At 35.7% G+C, this 20646-nt stretch overlaps 3 protein-coding genes and 1 pseudogene across 5 annotated transcripts; 2 read left to right on the top strand and 2 right to left on the bottom strand.

Annotated features, from left to right (window-relative positions):
- Positions 1 to 238: 238 nt before the first annotated feature.
- Positions 239 to 2959, bottom strand: LOC143583975 (protein FAR1-RELATED SEQUENCE 6-like). Of its 2 annotated transcripts, none has more exons than XM_077066142.1 (2): positions 2579 to 2959; positions 239 to 2308 (listed from the first exon to the last, which is right to left on the bottom strand). In XM_077066142.1, the coding sequence occupies exons 1-2, from the start codon at positions 2600 to 2602 to the stop codon at positions 356 to 358; spliced, it is 1977 nt and encodes a 658-aa protein (XP_076922257.1). In that variant the 5' UTR covers positions 2603 to 2959; the 3' UTR covers positions 239 to 355. The 2 variants fall into 2 exon arrangements, with proteins under 2 accessions (XP_076922257.1, XP_076922258.1); XM_077066143.1 differs by having other exon boundaries at positions 2539 to 2700.
- Positions 2960 to 5790: 2831 nt separating this feature from the next.
- Positions 5791 to 12797, top strand: LOC143583974 (pyrophosphate-energized vacuolar membrane proton pump 1-like). Its single transcript, XM_077066141.1, has 8 exons — positions 5791 to 6229; positions 7274 to 7848; positions 8483 to 8862; positions 8971 to 9057; positions 9666 to 9996; positions 11002 to 11412; positions 11929 to 11988; positions 12064 to 12797. The coding sequence occupies exons 1-8, from the start codon at positions 5989 to 5991 to the stop codon at positions 12265 to 12267; spliced, it is 2289 nt and encodes a 762-aa protein (XP_076922256.1). The 5' UTR covers positions 5791 to 5988; the 3' UTR covers positions 12268 to 12797.
- Positions 12798 to 14443: 1646 nt separating this feature from the next.
- LOC143583987 (uncharacterized) lies at positions 14444 to 16075 on the top strand (annotated as a pseudogene). The gene is made up of 6 exons (XR_013144277.1): positions 14444 to 14513; positions 14596 to 14720; positions 15337 to 15434; positions 15519 to 15628; positions 15709 to 15783; positions 15864 to 16075. The product of XR_013144277.1 is annotated as an uncharacterized LOC143583987 (transcript).
- An 804-nt stretch (positions 16076 to 16879) lies between these two features.
- On the bottom strand, positions 16880 to 19801 carry LOC143583977 (uncharacterized). The gene is made up of 10 exons (XM_077066145.1): positions 19520 to 19801; positions 19328 to 19393; positions 18398 to 18578; positions 18127 to 18323; positions 17984 to 18034; positions 17826 to 17917; positions 17603 to 17736; positions 17443 to 17519; positions 17253 to 17357; positions 16880 to 17153 (listed from the first exon to the last, which is right to left on the bottom strand). Exons 1-10 carry the CDS (start codon positions 19799 to 19801, stop codon positions 17016 to 17018), a joined length of 1323 nt encoding a protein of 440 aa, XP_076922260.1. The 3' UTR covers positions 16880 to 17015.
- Positions 19802 to 20646: the final 845 nt, after the last annotated feature.

Genomic DNA, 20646 nt, shown 5'->3' on the forward strand with positions numbered 1-20646 from the left:
GAGCTCAAAGCCTCAAACTTGGCTCGGCTCTACACTCTAGCCTAAAGTCATTAAGCAGTTCTAGACTCTTTTGCCGCCTAGATCCAACACTATGAAACAGCAAAACATTCTAAAAATAAGCCCATGCCCCCCCCCCCAACCCGACACACACACAATATCTCAACGTTTGTCAAACCGACAGAACATCGGATATAAACTAATTAGGTGACTGACAATAAACACAATATAGACATATATGCATATTAAACATCAAAAGCAAACAATTAATCTATATCAAACATAAGACATGTACAGGAATGGGGGCAGAAATACCCTTGACAAATGAAAGACAGCAATAGTTGTATACAATTCCTATTCATGTCTTATTTTCAATATTATGAACTCTACTTAAGCTTTCTTCAAATGTCTGCAAGGCAACCTTATAATGATCCAATGAGATCGCACCTTCTTCCACAACTTGCAACGCGCTTCTGTATAACTGATTAAACCACTCGACCGTATCTGTACCGTCATTATTATTAATCCCATCATGATCTGGAACATATAACCGCTTATAATCCCTTTTCCATCTTGATAAAATGTACTTTGAAGGAATCTCTTCAACCCCATTAAAATTAAGCACACATAAAGCATGCCTACATAAATAACCGTTGAAATTAAAACAACTGCAAATGCAACGTACATCAGCCGCCCCTCGATTAAACAAAACTTCATAATCCTTAATCTCACGCCGGTTTTCACTTGTTAAAACGCGTTCTTTCACCAAAAAGATAATAACTGGCCCGTCAACATGCAACTGTGTGGTACTGAAACACGAATACATCTCTTCAACTTCGGTTTGAAATTTTTTAAAAATTTCCCATGTGTAAACTTTTGAGAGCTGTAACTCGAACGAGCATCTTGTTTTTAGCGCCGGTAAGGCGTTTCTTGATTCCATGTCAGCATTTGCTTCTTCTTTGTGTTTTTTATGTAATGCGAGTTCATATTTGTCAAGAAATTCTTTTAACGGAGTTTGTTTGTGAATGTATTTATGAAAGATCGGTTGGGGCGTGTCACCAGGAGCCATTCCAGTAAAAGATGCGTCTTTTAAATATACCGGGGCCCACCAGGCCCGATCTTCGTATAAAGACCGAAGCCACTCGTTGTCACCGAGCCCAAACCGTTGGATCATGAAAGCCCATGAACTTTCAAAGTCATATGGTTTTAACGTCTCGTAAGCTGCTTTAACCATAACCTTTCTAATCGCATCATAGTTTTTTAAGCCTCCTAATTTCTCGGGGACCTTTTTCATTATGTGAGACAAACTAAACCGATGATGGGATTTTGGGAAAACTTCCAAAACTACCCTTTGCAAGATCTTACACCTGTCTGTAATTATGGTCTGTGGAACCCGCCCAGACGTGCTAATCAACCATGATTTCAAAACCCATAAATATGACTCGGCCGTTTCACCTGAAAGCAAACCGCAACCCAATAACACGGACTGATGATGATGATTCATCCCAGTAAACGTGACAAGCGGGATCTCGTATTTGGTTGACAAATATGACGTGTCAAAATAAACCACATCACTAAAGTAACCGACCGCAGCCCGACACCTGGCGTCTAACCAAATCATATTCCTTAAACGCCCCTCATCGTTAACATCCATCAAGTAAAAGAAATTAGGGTTAGTCAATTGCATACGGTAGAGGTAATTATAAATAGCTTGTGCATCACCTTTCTTCAAATTCAACCGATCAGGATGATGATGAACCGACAAAGAACCTAACTCCCGACCGCTTGAATGTGAATTACCATTATTACCCCTTGAATCAATCACAAGTGCTTTATATAGCTTTAAAGTCCGCCCTTCTGCATCAGAATCTGACTGCACCGTCTTCTTGATGGATTTGTGAACCTTCACACCGAGTAAATGGTTATGCTCAAGTGTAACTTCTAAAATCCTCCATCTTCTAGAATCCACTAACCTCATCCTCACGATTGCAGGACAACCGGTCCGTGTTTCTTTCCTTAACCGGTTCACGTCTTTTATTCTCTTAAAACCTTGACTGCTACAACATAAAACTGCGCCATATTTCTCTCTGCTGTTTCTTTTGAACCACGAGTTCTTCACACGTACTCGAAAACCAGATTCCCGAGCATAACAATTATAATAATTGTAAGCATCATCATACGACTCGAACTCCATTCCTACAGCAGGTGCCACAAAATCTTTTCTGACTTCCGGAAATCCGTTTTCCGGCAGATTATTATCGCCGTCTTCATCATTAATCAAATGCTTGCTGTTAGGAGATACTTCTTCCATCTAAATGCAAATCACACAATTACCAGACAAGTCTTAACAAATAAACCCTAATCTACATTACAAAAAATAATAATAAAAACATTTTTCAGTGCACTTTTTCACATATATTGACTGGCAATTGGTTAGAAAAAAAACCCAAATGGGTGCATTATTTAGCAACAATTACAAGCAAAGGTTGGAAATTTTAATAAAATAACAAGAAAACTGAATACAGGGGATATGTAATTCACCGAAAGGTTGAAGCTTTATAGTTGTATAGCAAAATATCACCTGGGTTAAGTTTGATTGATTCATCAATGGTCGCAAAACTGGAAAATCAACGACGGCGAAGCGTTATTATAGTGAAATTGAAATTGGGGGTTTCTTGACAAATTGGATCCCTAGACACCATGGACATGTGTATACCCGAAGTAATTGGGTTTGCCTGATACTCCACGGGTAATTACTCAATAGACACCCTATGGGTTTGAGGTGGTTTTGTGACAAGATTTTATAATCGGGTATGGGGTGGGATGTCTAAACTTATCTCAAACCTGGCTCATTATCACCCCTGTGAAAATTTGTAAACAAGTCCGCATTAAATTGTCAATTTTCGTTTACGAATAATAACACTTTAGTCGTTTAGGAGCTATTTGGCAATCTATGTGAAGGTGGTGACAACGATCGGTTCCTATTGAAATATTGGATTGTCTCTCCTGGTATCACATACGATTTCTTTTAACCAAGTTGTTTCGTTCAAATGATTATATAGTCGTGACCCTCCTTAGCAATTAAAAAAAACAACTTTGGGTATTAAAATAAATATATCCTTAATGAACCCTTGTTAATACCAATTCCGTTACTTGTTTATTTTTACACCATTGGGTATTTCTCTTATCTCTCAAATACTCTTTGCAACAATGTAAGCGTGTCCAACCTCCTGAATAACAGAAAAAAAGGGTTGAGCAATCAAAAAACAAAAATGTAGTCTAGGTTCGCACAATCAACCAAAATCTTACACAAATATACTCTTTCTACAAAATTCTTGTTAATTATGTACATAACAAACATAGTTAAAGTACATATTGTTTGGTTACAGTATTAGAAAACTGTCCCACGATTTTAACCGCGTTATAATTTCCATTTTTAAACACACCATAACTCCTTTCAGTTATATAGCATTCTTTAACATTTTCAAATGACTACAACTATGAGAACACTCAGTGTTAATTACTCGTGAGTAATCTCAAAAGCATCTAAGTTTATTACGTAAATACCTGAAATGCTAGCCCTAACAACATACCTCTTCATTAGTTCTTCACTTGGAAGCTTGACTTTATTAACTTCTTTTCATTGTGTAAGCATGATCCGGAAATTGTCATACCAATTGATGTCCTTTTCTATTAAATTGAGAGTTTGAGTCTCATGGTAAATAATGGTGTAGATTTAGGACTTAGGAGTATAATCAGAGGGTATGTATTATCATAGTTTTATATTTGATAAAAATTGTTATGAAAAAAGATATTTAATATATTAAATAAAAGTTTTATAACTAACAATATCACGAGCTAGCTCAAGCTAGATAAGTGAAGTTCGAACTCATAGTCATTTATTAAACAAACTTATTTTTAGGCTCAAACACGGGTTTGGGCTCGTTTAATTTTAGATAATTTTTTTGCATTTAGCGAGTTGATCTTGAGTAGCTTATTGGTGACTTGAGTCATTTGCACTCTTACGTAGATGGTGATGGTTTATAAGGATGATGGAGTTGTATTCGAGAAAAAAACCTTTTTATAGTATTGTAAACATATCAAGTGTCGCTACAGTACCGATACAGTGACGAATTGAACCGATATCGATCGAACATTATATCTATTGGTGTCAACATTATGGGGATCGGTATCGGTCAAGGGTGGCTCAAGAGGGGGTGAAAATAAACACTAAATTTTGGCCCTACTTGTTTAGATTCTTCAAATTATAAACAGTAACAAAATTATGCATACACATAGATGATATGAGAGTCATATCATCGAAAATATTTTTCTTATGAAAATCGTCCCATTTTTATTACGGGTTTTAGCCCTCCTAAAAAATTGAGATGGCCTTGGCATCGGTATTTATTTTTACGGGTTAGATCGATGTAAAACGTGTGTCGACATTATTTATAAAATAGGTATCGGTGTCGGTATTCAATTTTATGGTTTTTGATCCTTTTTATTCTTTTCAATCATTGTAACTTATGACGCAATGCGTGGATACGTTTACAAGTTATCGATAAAAGGGAATAGCATATTTTAAAACCGTTTATTATAATTTAATTTATTTTATTTTGATACATGGTTTTTCGAGTATTGGTTGGGAGACATGGAACGGGTGTAGCATCAAAATGATTCTCCTGGGAGGTTATATGTAAGGCAAATGGGCAATTATGTCAAAAACTCGTGTGGGTATATCTAGGCACGCATCTCGAGACATACATGTAATCTCCGGTAGGTTATGTTTGACTTTCTTTTTTGGTAATAAAAAACCCTTTTCTTAAAAAAAATGTTTAAAATCTATTAAATTCTTATTACACAAAATCTCCACTTGTGGCATATTAGTAGGAGACTTGGGTTTTTTAGTGGAGATCGAAGTTTAATTCTCATTTATTCTACAACAATGAAGGATTTAAGCTACGCTTTGCAAGGTTGTCAGTTCAAAGCCCGAGCACACCCGGGTTTTCGTATCACCGTGTGTTACGCTATAGAGTTCTACTCATGTGGTGGCACAATAGATGCCAAGTGGCAGTCTACAGTATGGTTTCACGAGGGGAAACGCCCAAGCCAAACTCCAAAGCCAACATGGGCCCGGTTAAGACAACATAGTCTGATCAAAATGGGGGAACAAATATCCCTAGACTTGAAGAGTGCGGTGGAGTCGTTCCTCTTATAGTCGCTTGCGACGGGGACATTGCTTCAGTTCGGCATGAATGCCAGGAACATAATACACTGGAAACACTCGTAGGCGCCGATTTAAATCCTAAAAGTGTTGTCGCTACCTGGTAAATATGGCACATGGGGATATGGTATTTGCCGATTCTAACTATCTTTTGGTCAGTGAACACCGTCGCCGACGACAGTGTTAGAGGGGACAGTATGGGAACATTCAAAAAGTGTGGACAAATCTTTCATCTGCTCAAACAAAATGGACAATCTAGGGATTTTCCCTATTATGTATTATACATATAGCTTTCATACATTTTTTAATGAGGGTTGTGAAAAAAATATATGTTTTTAATGAAGGTTTAAAAAATGATGTTACATATCTAACTAGTGAAAGCCACATGCTCGTCTAGTCTTTTAGCATCATTCTAGTGTCTTTAAAACTAAATATTGAGAACAAGAATCGAACTTGATCAAATAAACCACCAAATCCTCTCTTTACTACTCTACCGCTAACTCATTGACAAGAATTCTTGCTCCAACACATGATAAACTCTACATAACAAAAAAATACATATTTATTTTTAGAAAGACAACATATAAATAAAAAACAAAATAGTAAAAAGTTTCTATTTATAAATTTATCCAAAAGAAAAAAAAAAGATTATCTTGAAAACCCTACAGTCGTTACCGTTAACACATCCCACTATAAATTGAACACACACTCTTCGTTCCCATGCTTTACCTTACCCTAGCCGGACTCAGGATATTACTATTACAATGGCGGCGGCTTTACTGTCAGACTTCGCCACGGAGATTATTATTCCGGTATGCGCCGTCATCGGTATCCTGTTCTCGTTAATCCAATGGGCGTTAGTCTCACGAGTTAAGCTCACACCTAACGGACCGTCAAACAACAACAAAAACGGATTCAATGATTCCTTGATTGAAGAAGAGGAAGGCGTTAACGAGCATAACGTCGTCGTTAAGTGCGCCGAGATTCAGAATGCCATCTCTGAAGGTTAGTTAGTTAGTTAGTTTGTTAGATCTAACTGACTGACGTTAAGTTTAATTCTGTTATTATTTGGTGACTAAAAAGGCAATAATATTTATTGTTAGATCTGTTATTGTATATTTGAATCTATTTAAGTTATTGCTTTTTAGGTACTGAATTAAATATTATAAATATTAACCAAGTTTAGTTATTGTTTTATTAAAGTTGCTGTCACCTTCATATCTATAAAACACTTGGGAGTGCAAACGAGCTGAGCTGAGCTGAGCTGAGTTTGACTAGGCTCGAGCTTGGCTTGTTTTACAAGAGCTCGAGCTTATTTTTTCTAAGGCTCGTGACTTCGTGAGATATTTTTTCAAGCACAGTTCATTTATTATTTATTAATTAACTTGTATGCATTTTTAATTATTTTTTTATATTTTGAGAATATCTTAAACGGACGTAAGCTCGGTTCGAGCATGTGCATAGTACCTCAAACGGGCCAAAGTTCGGCTCGAGCTTGGCAGTGTGAAATTAATACATAGAAGTCTAAAAGAGTTAAAAAATAAAGTATATATACAAGGCTCGAGCTCAGGTCCGATAACTAAATGAGAACTTTATTTAAGGCTCTGTTCGTCTTGAGCTTTTTATTGATCCAATCTCGAGTAGCTTGCGAGCGGCCCACTCGTTTGCACCCCTAAAAACACTATTGGGATCTTTTTTTTTTAATAATTGATCAAACTAAATGAGATAAGTAGATAACTATGAAAGGTTGTTATTATTTAGTTTCTATTAGTAATTTTCTACACTTTAGGTTAAACTTGAAAATAATAATCAGTAGATAGTAGTCAAGTTTCATATTTGTTCTATTTAACTCACTTGATAATTTCAACATTAATAAAAGTTTCACAAAATTGAGTGAATTTTGTTGTTAGAAAACTATAATAAATAAACTTACTGAAACAAAATCATCATGATGCATCTATAAATTTAATATCTAAGATAATAACCTTTTGGTTATAAAAGGTCATGATTTCTGCTAATTTTGTTTTCTGGTTCATTCGATAACAACAGGCGCAACATCCTTTTTGTTCACTGAGTATCAATATGTGGGCATTTTCATGGTTGTTTTTGCAATCTTGATCTTTCTTTTTCTGGGTTCTGTTGAGGGATTCAGCACAAAAAGTCAACAATGCACGTATAATGTTCACAAAAAATGCAAGCCCGCACTCGCCACTGCTTTGTTTAGCACAATATCCTTCTTACTCGGGGCGGTTACCTCCGTCCTATCTGGTTTTCTTGGTATGAAAATCGCCACGTATGCAAATGCAAGAACGACACTTGAAGCAAGAAAGAGTGTGGGGAAAGCGTTTATAATAGCGTTTAGATCGGGTGCTGTAATGGGCTTTCTTCTTGCTGCAAACGGGCTTTTGGTTCTTTACATTACTATTAATCTGTTTAAGTTGTATTATGGAGATGATTGGGAAGGCCTTTTTGAAGCTATTACCGGTTACGGTCTAGGTGGATCTTCAATGGCTCTATTTGGAAGAGTTGGTGGTGGTATTTATACTAAAGCTGCCGATGTAGGTGCTGACCTCGTTGGCAAGGTTGAAAGGAACATTCCAGAAGATGATCCTAGAAATCCTGCTGTAAGTTATAGTTATAATTTTTTGCCTTTTTGTTGATTATTCTGTTTTTCTTATTGGGAAAATAATATCATTTTGGGTTGGCATATCTGACCTGTTTAAAATATGGGTCGTGTTTGGGTTGACGATCTTAATTGAACCGGGCCGTGTTCGGGTTTTACTGTTTAACCCATTTAGTTAAATGGGTCGTGTTCAGGTTGTCATGTTTAATCTGTTAGTTAAAACTTAAAAGATGTCTTGTTCAACCCGTTTAGTTACACCGGTCGACCCACTAACCCGTTCATGACCTGATTAGCGCATTTCCACCTATATTATTTCCTGCCAACCAATTCAATGCGTTTAAATAAACGGGCCGTGCTTAGGTTACGTGATTTAAAGTATAATGCGGGTTAGGGCTGATGTTTTTTGACACGTATAAAAATATGAGTCGTAACGTGTACTCGTGTTTGGGTTGAACAATTTCCCGCAACTTGTCGCGGTTGCACCTTTAAAAAATTGCTAAGATAGATTACCAAAGATTCCAAAATTTACAATGCGGGGAGCAACAAAAATTGATATTATTTGGATTATCTTTCTTGGCAATTTCCCCTTATTTAGTTTTAAAGATCATGTTTTCAATAGTTTATGTTGTTTTCAGGTAATTGCTGATAATGTTGGGGATAATGTTGGCGACATAGCAGGAATGGGATCTGATCTTTTTGGTTCATATGCCGAGTCATCATGTGCTGCACTTGTAGTTGCTTCAATTTCTTCATTTGGAATCAACCATGAGTTCACAGCAATGTGCTACCCTTTGCTTGTTAGCTCAATCGGGATAATTGCTTGCTTGATAACCACACTTTTCGCCACTGACTTTTATGAAATTAAAGCTGTCAAAGATATCGAGCCATCACTAAAGTACCAGCTTATTATTTCTACCGTTCTTATGACCATCGGGATTGCAATCGTTAGTTTTATTGCATTGCCTTCATCTTTCACCATTTTCAACTTTGGTGTACAGAAAGTTGTACATAACTGGTAAGACAATGTTTCTTTTTAATGAATTTAGTAAAATCCTTCAAGGGTTAGTTGCAAGTTCCAATCTTGTTCATATTTGAAGTTAAAAATTTAAAAATCTGTTTGCAGGCAACTTTTCTTGTGCGTGTGCGTCGGTCTTTGGGCTGGACTCATCATTGGTTTTGTGACCGAGTATTACACCAGCAATGCATATAGGTATGCACTGTTTGTTATAACCAATATGTCATTTTTAGTAAACAAACTGAATGCTCAGTGAACTGTTGGACCAGAAGTTCGTTTAGTTTAATGAACGAACATGAACACATGTCTCCTTTCATTTATTTTCATGAACGTTCGTAAATATTTGTTCATTAAAACCTGTTTATGTTCGTTCCATTTACGTTCATTTAGTTTACGTCTATTTAAGTTTATTCATTTACTTCGTTAATATATACATCTAGTTTTTTAGGCCCATTCCGCCTTAGTCTAGTTTTAATGACTTTTTAGGCACAACATATTGTTGCTCAGATTTACTATTAAATGGTTTTAACTCAGTTATGTTCGTTCATCTATGTTCAGTTATGTTCGTTCGTGAACCGTTCGTTTATACTGTTAACGAATGATCATAAACGAACATGAACACATACCATTTTCTAACGAACTAACACAAACAAGAAAACCTTGTTCGTCTAACTGTTCGTGCTCATCTCTTGTTCAGTTAAAGTTAAATCAAAGTACACAGACATGCTTCTTTCGTGTTCATTTGGTTTGTTTAGAAGCTTATCTATACAGATTGGCTCAAAGTTGATTGTGTATTATTGCAGTCCGGTGCAAGATGTTGCCGATTCATGTAGGACTGGAGCTGCAACAAATGTTATTTTCGGGCTTGCTTTGGGATACAAGTCGGTTATTATTCCTATTTTTGCAATAGCTATCAGCATTTTTGTGAGCTTTAGCTTTGCAGCCATGTATGGGATTGCAGTTGCGGCTCTTGGAATGCTGAGCACCATTGCCACTGGTCTGGCTATTGACGCGTATGGTCCAATCAGTGACAATGCTGGCGGCATTGCTGAGATGGCGGGTATGAGTCATCGGATCCGTGAGAGAACTGATGCACTTGATGCTGCGGGAAACACCACTGCTGCCATTGGAAAGGTGATATTTATTTGTTTTTGCTGTGCTGTATACATAGGCCAGCGGGTATTGAAATTTTAAAAACTTGCTGGATGACGAGAATGCGTTAATATTTTTGAAGACGTAAATACCCTTGATGTGGTGACGTGGTGTCAACATGTTATAGGGATAAAATTTTGTTTTTAAAGTAAAATCTAGGGCATTTTATGCAGATTTGTGGCACACCTAAAAACGGTTACCTTTTTCTTTGGCTAGGGGCATTTTGTCGTCTTTTTTATATTTTTATCTTTAAAAACCTTGCTGGATGACGAAAATGCCTTGATTTTTCAGAAAGATGTAAATACCCTTGCGGTGTCAACATGTTATAGGTTTAAAAATTATTTATCAAGTAAAATCTAGGGCCTTTTTGTGTGGGATTTGTCACACGCCAAAAAAAGCCTACTGCTTTCTTGCGTAAGGGGCATTTTTGGCAATTTTCTTTGAAACGACAATGGCACCACTGAATTGCTGTTTTTAAATTTAGACGACTTTAGGGTGTGTTTGGGATTGCTTTTTTAAGGGAAAAGGACTTTTTGTTAAAAGGACTTATTAAATTATGAATTTTTTTAAAGAAGATAAAAAATGTTTGGATTAGCTTATGCGTTAGGGAAAACCAAAATGACTAAAAAGGACACTTTTTTTCTAAAAGGAGTGTAATGAGTTTTGAGGGTTAGAGGGGTGTAATAGGTAAATCAAACCCATTAAGTTAATAAGTTACATATTCCTAACTTTTCAAAATCCCTTTATTTTGCCTTCTCCATAAGTTAAAATCCGTAAGGCCTTATGGTTTGCCAAACACCTTATACACCTTATTAAGTTTTCAAAAAGTTTATAAATTATAAGTTGATGAAAATAAGGAATCCCAAACACCCCCTTAGTGTAACCTTTCTAGTACTTATGTGACCTTACTATGTATACATGCTACATTATCAGTTCAGCAGGGGTTTGCTACAGTAACATTTAGTTATGCTTTTGTTGCATTTACAGGGATTTGCCATCGGTTCAGCAGCACTGGTTTCTTTGGCACTATTTGGTGCATTTGTGAGCCGAGCAGGGATCCAAGTGGTTGATGTTCTGACACCAAAAGTGTTCATTGGTCTAATTGTTGGAGCCATGCTTCCATACTGGTTTTCAGCCATGACCATGAAAAGTGTAGGCAGTGCCGCCTTGAAAATGGTGGAGGAAGTCAGGAGGCAGTTCAACACCATCCCTGGTCTAATGGACGGCACAACCAAACCAGATTACGCCACGTGTGTTAAAATCTCCACCGATGCATCTATTAAGGAGATGATTCCACCTGGCGCTCTTGTCATGCTCACTCCTCTTATTGTTGGCACATTTTTTGGTGTCGAGACCCTTTCGGGTGTTCTTGCTGGCTCTCTAGTTTCCGGCGTGCAGGTAATTTTTTAAGTTATTAGGGTGGGGCAAGTAATTTAACTTTCTTTTTTCATTATTTGGCTAAATTCAGTTGAAAGACAAAAATGCCCATGTGGGGCCCACCCAAGTAATTTAACCGTTTTTCACCATTTGGCTAAAAAACATGTTGAAAGGCAAAAATATCCTTTCAACTTTTTCAACACCCATGTATATTATATTGTCTAAACATTTGTCATGATTTTTGCTGGAATTGGTATACATGAAACCATTACATGCTTTGGTGGCCTAAAATGGAAAAAAAGTTGAATACTTTGGGTGGTCTTTGCATATATTATCCTTATTAAAAACCTATTCATTTTAGTGATTCTTTGTTGACTATTTTAAACTTTCTTGTTCCTTTGTGATCTAAAATGAAAAAAAAGTTTAATGCTCTGGGTAGTCTTTGCTTGTATTATTTTAACTTCTGAAAACACTATTCGTTTAATTGATTTTCGTTTTGTTTAATATAAACTTTCTTGTTGATTGGTTTATTATCAGGTGGCGATTTCTGCATCAAACACAGGTGGTGCATGGGACAATGCCAAGAAGTACATTGAGGTAATTTAAATATAGTGAATCTGTTTTCATATTCCCACTGCTAAAACATTATTGTGAATCTTGAATCTTGATCAGGCTGGTGCTTCAGAGCATGCATTGACCCTTGGACCGAAAGGGTCTGAACCGCATAAGGCTGCTGTCATTGGTGACACTATTGGGGACCCACTAAAGGACACCTCGGGTCCGTCTCTCAACATTCTGATCAAGCTCATGGCTGTAGAGTCACTTGTGTTTGCGCCCTTCTTTGCTGCTCATGGTGGTTTGCTTTTCAAGCTTTGAGGGTGAAGATGTCTTTTGTAGCAGTGTATGACTGTATGCCTTCTGTTTTAGGGGTAGTTGAGTAGTATTTTTGAAGAGAATGGTGATGAGAAGAGTTTAGTTTTTAAGAATGTTGTGTTAGTTTTCTTGATGCTATTTTATTTCATAGCAGTTAATTTTAAAGCCGGCGAAGATGTCTTAGACGAGTTGTTAAGGATTTTATCTTATTGTGTTAGTTATAGACTATTATTATCTATTGTGTTAAGTTAGTCGTGTTTAATGTGATGTGTTGTTTTTGTTATTGGACTTGTTATATTTAATTGTGTTAAACGTGTTGTGATGTGTCCCACTTATTAAATATGTGATGTGTCTTGTTTGGTTTACTATATGTGTTAAACATGTTGTGCTGAAACGTGAAATGTTAATGCATTTAACATATCAGTTGAATGTGTTATTCGTATCTTAAACGAGTTAGGCGCACTGAAATGTTTTTAACTGTCATTAAATTGTGTCGGATCATGTCATGTTAATGGGTCGTGCCACGAATTGTCAACTCCAATTGAATTAGCCAATTGAATTATGTCTGGGAAGGTGTGAGGAATTGCATTACTTTCGTATTTGTGAAAAAAAATGATAACATCTTAATTCAGTTTAAATGTTGCTTTCGGGAAGGTGTGAGGAACTGTATTACTTCTGTACTTGTAAAAAAGATGATAACATCTTGATTTATTGGAATTGAAAGCACAATAACTTTTTTACAATAAGATTCAACTTTTAGATATTGTTTTCGGGCTCCAAAGAGATTGAGCCGGCCCTACTCGGTAACAATTGGGTCTGTCCTGAGTGTACAAATCACCATTTGTTATTTGTAGTTGAATGTTATTTACATCATTAAGACCAAATCAGAATAAGATGGTTTTATTGTCGAAATTTATAGTACTAATAACAAAAAGAAACCTTTAGTATACATCATTATGAACATATCGGAATAAGATGGTTTTATTGTCGAAACTTATAGTATAAATAACAAAAAGAAACCTTTAGTACTTATATTTTCAAGTAGATAAAACCGAACATATAAAACTAACAAAAAAACCTTTATATCATACCATCTAACTAGTAAGATGTAACACATTAAAATTAATTTTAACAAAAATAGTGATTTGGACTGGTTATGTGATAAAAATAGTGATGTGAACTGCTTATGTGGTAAGAAATATTGACGTGGACTGCTTATGTGGTAAAACTAACGAAAAAACCTTATCTAGTAAAAAAATAATTTTTTACCACATAAGCCGTCCACACCACTATTTTGCCACGTTAGTGAAAAGTTCGTTGGCGGCCAAAATGTTGAAACTTGAGACTGTTATGGTATATTTTTAAAGTTTGGCTTAACACCGGCAAATAAGACAAAATTTGGATTGTCAAAATCCAATATCCCAAAACTTGATATATCTATAGAGACTATACAAACATACATTTTCTTAAAGATCACTTCCTCATCCTCTTAACAAGTCCTCTAAATTACTTTATACATTTTCAAATGTAAAAGAAAACATTTTTTAACAGCTTAGGAAAACGTTTATAATAACACATTTACAAGCCTCTCACAAGAAGAGTGATCACAAGGAGAAAAAAAAAGTTGTCACCTAGAGGGGTCCGGAATGTCCGTTTATCAAACGTAATTGTTTTAGTTTAACATTCAAACCACGTTTTATTTATTTATTTATTTTTATTTTTTTGGCTTTCACCATCAGCATGATAGGTCACCAGTTTAGGCCATCTTGTGGCTGAAATAAAAATATAACGTGGCTTATTGATAAACTTATTTAGTTTACCAATCCATTTTGTTGACAATAAAATTTTAAAAAAATTATTAGTAGGCAACTAACATGCTCCTAATTAATTAGTAACTAACTACCTTTATCAAAAATTCAAAATCGTACCACATAAGTTATTGTTGTTCATCAGGTTTCTCTTATTATTTAAGTTTTAGCAAAAAGAATGAAATGATAACAATATAAAAGCAGTGATAACATCAATTTGCCCGTCACCAGAAAGCAACATATTTGTCATATCAACAAAGCCAAGTCTAGTTTCATTGATTAATACCCATATCCTATATCCATCCATCTATCTTCACACTCCAAAATATCAATAATAATAATATTATCATCTCATCAATCTTCAATCTTGAATGGGTAGTGCATCATCTACACTAACTCAATATGATATTGAAGATGTTCAAGAACACTGTAATTATCTATGCAAGTCATTAAATCTTTACACATATTTAGCACCCCCATAGTTGTTATTTCAGTTTATGTTTATGCTTGTTTATATTATAAGTTTCCCAGCAAGAAATAGTTTCTTTGTACAAAAGATTTTGCCAACTTGACCGGAATGCCAAGGGATTTATATCGGCGGATGAGTTTCTATCGGTACCCGAGTTTGCAATGAATCCTCTGTCCCAGGCATGATGTTTTTTTAGTTTTGGTTTTAGGTAGGGGTGTGCATGGCCGGTTTTGAGAGGAAGCCGAACGAAAACGGGAATTTTTAGCTTTTGAGTATTTGAAACCCTTCAATTTTGAATTTTTTTGGTTTTTCCATTTGAGTTTGAAATTTTATTGCCCAAAAAAAGGGCCAAAAATAATGAATTTGAGTATGACTGTTGTTATTTAATAACTAATTGGTTATTAACACTGCTAAAATATTTGGATTACATTATTTATTAATTTGTTATGAATTATTATGCTGAATTTTTGCACTATAAGACATTTTTCTATAAATTAAATTGGTCATAAATGCTCAAACACATCATGTGGCTCTTTAAAGGTTATCACGTGGATGTAGACCTTTTATGACAATTTTTTGTCGGGATATTTATAATTCTCAAAGAATTGTTTATTGTTCTTTTGTACCAAAAGGCCATTTTAAAGCATTTGGACATTTATAACAGTCCGTCTTTTTTTTTGGGTGGGGGGGGGGGGGGGGGGTTCAGTCGTTTTATCGGTTTCATGCACACCCTTAATTTTAGGTTTATTGGGATGCCTAGAAGGTGTTGACGAAATGCCTGCTTTTTTTTAACAGAGATTGCTTAAGATGGTGGATGGTTTTGAACTTTAAAGATTTTGTGATATTCTTGTCTGCTTTTAATCCTAAAGCAAGCATGCCTCAAAAGATTGAACGTAAGTTTCACACCTTATGAAATAAATATGTTTTACCTTTAGATATTAATTAATTAACACTTGTGTGTGAACACATAATATCAGTTATCTTCAAAGTGTACGACTCGGATTACAACGGTAAGGTGACATTCAAAGACATAATGGAGGTGTTGCGGGATCTGAGTGGCTCGTACATGTCAGATAAGCAAATAGAGGCATGGTTTTTAAATCGCTTTCTAAAAAAGATTATGATTATTATGGAACATGTTTTAATAAGTTTAGTTGAAATTTGCAGGAAGTTTTAATTAAAGTTATGCAAGAAGCTGGTTATAGTAAAGATTCTTCTTTGTTGTTGGATGACTTTGTTAAGGTCTTTTAAATAACAATATAGTTTTTTAATGACCTTGTTAAGGTCTTGATGACATTTTTTTTTGTGAATTTGTTTTTCAGATTCTTGATCATCCTGGATTGAAGATGGAGGTTGAAGTCCCTGTTGAGTAGACTGAGATTAAAACCATGAAACTCACAATTTCAACATATGTTTTCCGTACTCGTTTAAAACTGTTTCTGTAGCCATAGAAGCAGTCCAAATTATGAATAAGGAGAAAGTATGTGCATATGTAAGATTGGGAATGTTTATAATTAATGAAGTGGTGAATTTATATGTAAATTGATCACAGTGCTTTTTGGTTCTGCTGATTGTGTTTAATAATGAAACTTACTAAGAAACTCGATAATAATTTCGAGCAGCATTGATATTACAGACTAAAAAAGCAAATGAATTGTCATTGAAAGTCAACATTAACAATATGACTTGTTTGCTCTATAAACTAAAACTGGCTTGAATTGAACCAATTAAGAATTGGCCCGCCATTTACCGAATTAACCTAAAAAACATTTGGCTTCGATTAAATGCCGCCGACTTTAGGCAAACTCAAACATGACGGATAATAATTTCAAGTCCACCGAGTTTGTTTAAAGCCACAGCCGTCCTGGCTTGTCGGAAACAGAATTGCTAGCTTATGGTTTAGTATAAATAAATAAACATCTCTTATGTGATTGCTATTCAAACACCTCAAGAGATAATATTAACCTGCTAACGACAATAGACCGTAGGCCAGTTTAGACCAAACAAGAACATTCTTATTTTTCAGATATGCATTAGTGATTTGAAGGTTTGAGTCGCCATATGTTACTTGAGTAGCAAGTCGTTCTAACCAGCCTCATACCGGTTGTGAAAACCTTAAAACCAAAACATTTTATACATGGGTTCAGCCTTGGCTTATAAGGTTACCAGGGACACCAATCAGTTTCATCACAAGGCGTCCCAATGAAATCGACAAAGTTGGGTATTAATAATATCCAGATGTGATTTGAAAAGATAAATGATTATGTTCATGACAAAACACCATGTAACCGGGTTTTAAACAGAGAGAAGACTAAATCAACATTCATCTTAGCCAAAGTTCAGGATGCATCTCAGACTCATTTGATTTATAACTCCTTTCTTATCGTACAACAAAAACCACCATCACGTTAAAACTATCCGTATTAACTTTAACAATCTCCTCTCAAATCATAACATATAATTCGGTCATTAGCTCACAGTAAACATGTCTTAAACCCCTTTTCTAGTTCCTCAGCGTCTAAATTCTTCCCTATGAACACAATCTTGTTTACTCTCGGTTCATCAGGTTTCCACGGCCGATCTGGTGACCCTTGAAATATGTCATGCACTCCCTGTTTACAAAGGCGCGTTTATTCAATAATCATATTAATACATAGTTTTAAATCACACAAATTTAGATACTTGTTGCATTCTTAATATAAGAAACTCACCTGGAAGACAAATCTCTCATCCATTCCTTCAATAGATAAAAGTCCTTTCATGCGGTATATATCTTCACTTCTATCCATTAATAATGTACCAAGCCAAAAGTTAGCCTGCATATAACAGCAAAAAGGTAATTTTAACACATTTATAAAATAAGAAAGAGTAAGCCAAATGAAAAAAATCCACACAACTAACCTTTTCAAGATCTAAGCTTCCTTCTAAAACTATGCTGACTGAAGAAACCCCGGGGTCATGGGTATGATCATGATGTTCTAAACAGAAAAAAAAAAAAGAACATTACCTCATGAAACCAATAACAATTATGCATAAATGAATAACATAAGCTTTGAGTTACCGTGTTTGTGGTCATGGTCATGCTCATGATGGTGGTGATGGTGATCATGATCATGACAATGTTCATGGTCATGATCATGCTCGTGATGGTGGTCATCTTCCTTTGAAGCTTCATCCTCAATAGCAGAATCAATTCTAGCAAATATATACATATGTCAAATCAACCAATCATTTTATTATTAAAATGCATCATAGTTATTGAAAAATGAAAAACTACAAATAACCTTTCTAAATCAAAGCCTCCTATCCCAAGAACATAATCCAAATCCACTTTCCCAAATTCAGTACGTTTTAATTCAGCCATACGGTTTATGCCCTGTATTTAAGTGTCATTAAGGTAAAAGATTAACATGAAATATTAACTAAATAACCAACCCTGTACCTTTATCCGCTGAACCAAAGAAGCGATCTCTCTCTCTCCAACAAGATCAGTCTAAAAACCAATAAAAAAATCCCATAATTCAATTAAATGGAACTACATAAAATATTTAATAATTGAAGCCAAAACATGTTAACAACAGATACCTTATTCACTATTATACGATCAGCATAAGCAATTTGCTCTACAGCCTCATTAACAACTCCTTTCGGCTTAACATCATCCAGATGAATATTAGCATGCTTTGCATCTACTAACGTGACAACACCATCCAGCTTAACATCATTAAAAATCTGATCCTCAGCATAAAATGTCTGTATAATCGGTGCTGGGTTCGCCAGTCCTGCAAAATTTTTTAAAAAAATTCGATAAAGATAATCTTGAATCAAGATTAATCATTGTTGATTTGTTTCATACCCGTAGTTTCTATGACAATATGGTCAAACTTTCCTTTCTTTTTACTAACCAACTCTCCTATCATTCTAACAAGGTCACCCCTGACTGTACAGCAAAGGCAGCCATTGTTAAGCATGATAATATCTTCCACTCCAGCTGCTTTTGCAGCAACTAATGATCCATCAATGTCCACTTCCCCATACTGCAAATGAAATTCAAACCATTGAAACCATAAACTAGATGCGATTATTATGGGTTCAAATGAGCTGCGCCGCCCGCAAACTACTCGAGATCAAATCAATAAAAAGCTAGAAACGAACCGAGCCTAGACTTATCGAGCCTAAGTCTCAAATAAAGTTTGTTTAGTTATCACGCCTGAGCTCGAGCCTTGTATGGGAAAATCATTAAGGCTTGATGAGCTTTCACGAGCCTAAAGTACTTTTAAGTTTTAACTCTTTTTGAACTTCTATGCATGAATTTCACATTAATAACCAAGCTCAAGCCATGCTTTGATTCGTTTTAAGGTACTGGACACGAGCTCGAGCCAAGCTTTGACTCATTTAATGTACTGGACACGAGCACGAGCCAAGCCAAGCATAGGCTCGTTAGTTTTTTTTTAAAATACATAAATAATTAAATATGTTTAAATTAGTTATTAATTAATAAGAAATTAAGAAGTAAAACAGCTCGAGCTTAAAAAAAGCTTTACAAAAAGGGCTCAAAATAAGCTGAGCTCAAGCTCTGTTGAGTCATAACAGCTCAAGCTCATGCTTGAAAAATGACTCACGAGCCAAGCCCGAGCTTTAGACAAAGAGCTCGAGCTCGGCTTGTTTACAACCCTAGCAATTATTCAGATTAAACTAGCAGCAAGGTAAAATATAAAGCTCCAATTTGCCCCGAGTTGTAAAAAAAATAGTGAATGAAATATGAAACAAAAGAAGATAAATTTACCTCATTCTCAATAACAGCAATCCGTTTGCCGTGATCAGCAGTAAGTATATGATTCAATAACGTCGTCTGTTCAAATACAAAAAAAGTCAATTTCTTTCTTAACCTAACTTCACTTCACTTGATAAACTCAGCATATTATAACCTCTTTTTTAAAATCAATTGCATAGAATAGAAGAAACAATAATAGCCTACCTTGCCGGAACCTAAGAAACCGGTAATAATCGTGGCCGGAATCCGATCGTCGGGCGGAATCTTCGGCAAGACATCGGAGTCCTCGTCCTGCTGTGTCGGCGTGGCGGTTGCAGCGACGGAGAAGTTGCGCTTTGGTCTGGCGGTGGATAAACTAACGGAGGTTGCCGTTAAACTTTGACGGCGGAAAGTGATATTTCTCCACAAGTTGCCGGCGAGTGAGGTTTTGTGACGGTTGAAGAGTCCGGTGAAGGTGGTGGTTAAATTAATGGATGTGGAGGCCATAGCCGCTGTGGTGGTTCAAGTAGGTGGCTGCTAAAAGAGGGCACAACACAAAGGGCTTATCCTGTGTGGATTGAGGCGTGTGTTAAGTAATAATATTACTGGATATTGATTGATTGCTTTCTATGATATTTTGTTCTAATTAATTTTAACTTTAATTTCATTTCACACCTCATGTAACACTCAAATACTTTAATTTGAGGTTGGGACGGTGGTTTTCCCATATGTGATGGGTTTCCTCATAAAGATGGTCTCGATACTTAAAATATATCGGATGAGTCAATGGCTCGTCAAAGCGATGCAAGTGAAGTGGGAAACGATAGCAAGATTGATAACTTTCTTGCATTTTCTTAGGTTTCTTTATATAAGGTAATCAAAGTTGAAGTGAGGAATGGGTTAAAAGTTCGCTTTTGGTTGGATGGCGGGGGCTCGATGTAAGGATTGAGATAGGAGACTTCTATATATTGGGACTGGAGAATGCAATTTTTGTTATGGTACTATAATGATCTGAGTTAATGGAGTTGTTGGAAAAACTTTACAGTTTCAAATTTAAAGGCGGTCAAGATAAGTGGGTGTCGGGTATATTATCGGTGGCCTCAGTTAAAAACTTCTTTATCAAGTTGAGCCGCTTCCTAAAAAAAACATTTCAGAATAAAATTCTAGGGTTCCGTTAAAATTGAATGTTGTGGTGTGGCGGACATTCCTAAATCGTCTTCCTACTACGGACAACTTAAAAAGAGAAAAGAAAAGTACTATGATGCCCGATTGTGTGTATTTACTTCTTGTTTTGTAGCCTTGGTGGTGTGGCAAAGCATTAGCACATGGTGTGAAATCTCCCCATATATGCG

The sequence above is a fragment of the Bidens hawaiensis genome, unplaced genomic scaffold (genome assembly GCF_021521415.1).
Source record: "Bidens hawaiensis isolate Kalapana, Puna unplaced genomic scaffold, B.hawaiensis_p1.1 tig00032749_1, whole genome shotgun sequence".
Classification (NCBI taxonomy): Eukaryota; Viridiplantae; Streptophyta; class Magnoliopsida; order Asterales; family Asteraceae; genus Bidens; species Bidens hawaiensis.

Bases quoted from the DNA above. Each gene is read 5' to 3' on its own strand.
- LOC143583975 (XM_077066142.1), bottom strand. From the start codon at position 2,602: ATGAATCAATCAAACTTAACCCAG. The intron at 2,309-2,578 runs GTGATATTTTGC...ATTTGCATTTAG, and splicing joins ATCAATCAAACTTAACCCAG to ATGGAAGAAGTATCTCCTAA.
- LOC143583974 (XM_077066141.1), top strand. From the start codon at position 5,989: ATGGCGGCGGCTTTACTGTCAGACTTCGCCACGGAGATTATTATTCCG. The intron at 6,230-7,273 runs GTTAGTTAGTTA...CGATAACAACAG, and splicing joins TCAGAATGCCATCTCTGAAG to GCGCAACATCCTTTTTGTTC. The intron at 9,997-11,001 runs GTGATATTTATT...TTGCATTTACAG, and splicing joins CCACTGCTGCCATTGGAAAG to GGATTTGCCATCGGTTCAGC.
- LOC143583977 (XM_077066145.1), bottom strand. From the start codon at position 19,801: ATGGCCTCCACATCCATTAATTTAACCACCACCTTCACCGGACTCTTC. The intron at 17,918-17,983 runs GTACAGGGTTGG...ACTTAAATACAG, and splicing joins CTTTGGTTCAGCGGATAAAG to GGCATAAACCGTATGGCTGA. The intron at 17,520-17,602 runs GTAACTCAAAGC...TTTTCTGTTTAG, and splicing joins TGACCATGACCACAAACACG to AACATCATGATCATACCCAT.